The sequence below is a fragment of the Lagenorhynchus albirostris genome, chromosome 2, assembly GCF_949774975.1.
Source record: "Lagenorhynchus albirostris chromosome 2, mLagAlb1.1, whole genome shotgun sequence".
Taxonomy (NCBI): Eukaryota; Metazoa; Chordata; class Mammalia; order Artiodactyla; family Delphinidae; genus Lagenorhynchus; species Lagenorhynchus albirostris.
The window spans coordinates 72,005,146-72,007,793 of NC_083096.1; the positions used below are offsets into that span (position 1 = coordinate 72,005,146).

The 2,648-nt window shown below is 43.6% G+C and overlaps 1 protein-coding gene across 1 annotated transcript; it reads left to right on the forward strand.

Annotated features, from left to right (window-relative positions):
* Window positions 1–1,059: 1,059 nt before the first annotated feature.
* On the forward strand, window positions 1,060–2,447 carry SMIM42 (small integral membrane protein 42). The gene is given in 2 exon segments (XM_060141864.1): window positions 1,060–1,103; window positions 2,204–2,447. Coding segments are annotated over 2 exon segments (288 nt in total).
* Window positions 2,448–2,648: the final 201 nt, after the last annotated feature.

Genomic DNA, 2,648 nt, shown 5'->3' on the forward strand with positions numbered 1-2,648 from the left:
ACCTAACCAAGGTCACACATGCTGGAAAGTACCAGTGCTAGACTCTAGTCTTAGTCCTTGCCCTCCAAATCCTTTGGTACCCATTCTGCCATCACCTGACTGAATCTTGGTATAGCATCAGGAGTTTCCAAACCAGGATGGGGTAGAGGCACCTGGAGTAAATTCAGTTCTCCCTATTCCTCCTACTAAGCACAGCTGAAAACCCTGGACAGTTTATATAAAACCAACATAAGAAGATCTGAAAGGTGGGAAGAAAAAGGCAGACTGACTAGGGTTCTTGGAACCCAAAGCTCGACATAACAGTGAGTTCCCTGGGTTTTCATTTTGCCTCATATATATCATGGACTGGGTGCTGGAGAAGCAACTCAGAAATGCCAATGGGCACAGACAAAATGAAGTCCCAAGAAAAGCCTGGTTGCTTTCTCTAGCCAAAGGACTAGGAAAAAGGCAATCCAGCAAGACCGAGAACCTTTGGACGATAACTGCCTGACTCCAGCCAAACACCATGGAAAAAAATCATGGTCCTACCTCCAACCCTGCAGGGAGGTGGAGACCCTAGACTTCCACCTTTGTCCAGCTATAATGAGGTTACATTCCCCATTCCCCATTCCCCTCACCAGGGTAGTATCCGAGAAGATAGAGTGGGGAGCCGGGCTTTCATTCCTGCCCAGAGGTAGTGAGTTCCCCGTTCTGAGGTAATGACACCCCTCCCCCTCCCCTCCCCCTCCCTGCCAGAGTGTCAGAGGAGGCCACCTAGGGAGTCTGAAATCCTATATCCACCCCGAAATGAGGAGTTACCTCTCCCCTCTACTCTGGGTGGACAAAGGAGGCTGAGTGGAGAACCTGGACCTTCACGCCTGCCTGACATTCGTGAGGTGATGCCCCTTACCCACAACAGGCATGATGTCAGAGGAATCCTGCTAAAACAGATTTAGATAAGATCCAGAGTCTCACAACAACCAAAATGTCCAGCAGGCAATCAAGATCGCAAATCATACCAAGAACCAGGAAAACCTCATCTCAAATTTAAAAAGACAATCGGCAGATGCCCATACCAAGATGATACAGATATCGGAATTATCTGACAGGGATTTTGAAGAATCGTAAAAATGCCTCAACAAACAATTATGAACACACTTGAAACAAATTAAAAAATAGAAAATCTCAGTGAAATAATGGAAGAGGTAAAGAAGAACTAAATGGAAATTTTAAAACTGAAAAATACAATTACCAACATTAAAAACTCAACGGATAAGCTCAACAGCAGAATAGAAGGGACGGAGGAAAAGAATCAATGAACTTGAAGATCAAACAATATAAATGACCCAAGTTGAAAAGAGTAATTTGGGTAAATACAATAGACTTTCCTTCTCCTCTTGTTTTCTAAATTATGTTTGAAAATTAAAGCAAAAGGCATAATATTGTCTAAATGGTAATTTCAATGTATGTAGAAGGAATATTTAATAAAATTATATTATAAATGGAGGAGGTAAAGGGACTTAAAGGGAGATGAGTTTCTACACATGTCTCTCACTGACAGAATGTGAACAATAGTTCTTCATGATGATGGAATCATTGTGTGTCTTGACTTCAGCATGGTTACCAGAATTTACTTATATGATAAAATGCCATATAACTATATGCACACATTATTTCAGTGTCCATCTACTGGTTTTGATTTTGTACTATAGGTACACAAGATAAGCCACTGGGGGACACTGGGTGAAGAATACATGGAACTTCTCTGTATTATCTTTGTACCTTCCTATATATGTAAAATAACTTCAAAATGAAATTTTTTTTAATAAATAAATAAAAGAGGATTGAAGGGACAATTTATCAGGCAATTAGGGAACTCTCTTTTCAATCTGGAGGCTAGACATGAAGGGAGGTGGTGCCCAGAGATGGAAGTTTCTGGACACGAACCTTCAGGTCAGACCCTAGCCTTATCCTCAAGTGACATCACAAAGCCTCAGAAGCCCCACCTACCACTCAGAGGTTTTGCAAAGTGAACTATCATCTCAGGACTGTATTTGCATTGGAAGCAGTTGTTCAACCTTGCTGAGCAAACTGCTGTGCCTGCTCAGTTAATTCGGAAGGAAAATGACCCCATGTGAGCAACGTCAATAGTTTGACACTCATTCCTAGGCTATAACAAAGAGCAAGACCAATTCTCTTGGTGTTTTCTTGGTTGTGTGGGCAGTCTGCTTCTACCATATATCTCAGCTCTCTTTGAGAAATGTATTTCTTCCCCACAACTTCCAGCCTTCTTATGGGACAAGGGCACACTCACCACGGCCATATCTGATCCTGCTTACCTAGTACAAGTTCTCTCCTTCATTTCACTCCTGATGACTCTACTCATCCTGGTCTGGAAAGTAACCTAAGACAAAGGCAACAAGAACAGAGAACCAGACCGAAGAAAGGAGGCAACACCGCTGGCATGAAGGTCTGCGGTTCTTGGTGGAGACTCCGTTGAGGTGAAGACCTGGAGGCCCAAAAGGTAGGAGGTAGAGCCTGGGAAGGAAGAGCTGCTTGAGCCACCCTACCCCCCAATGCCAGAGGCTCCCCCCCAGGCCTCATTTCCCTCCTCCACCACCACCTCCGTTATAATTCACACTCATCTGCTGCTCTTGGGCTTCTCCAGC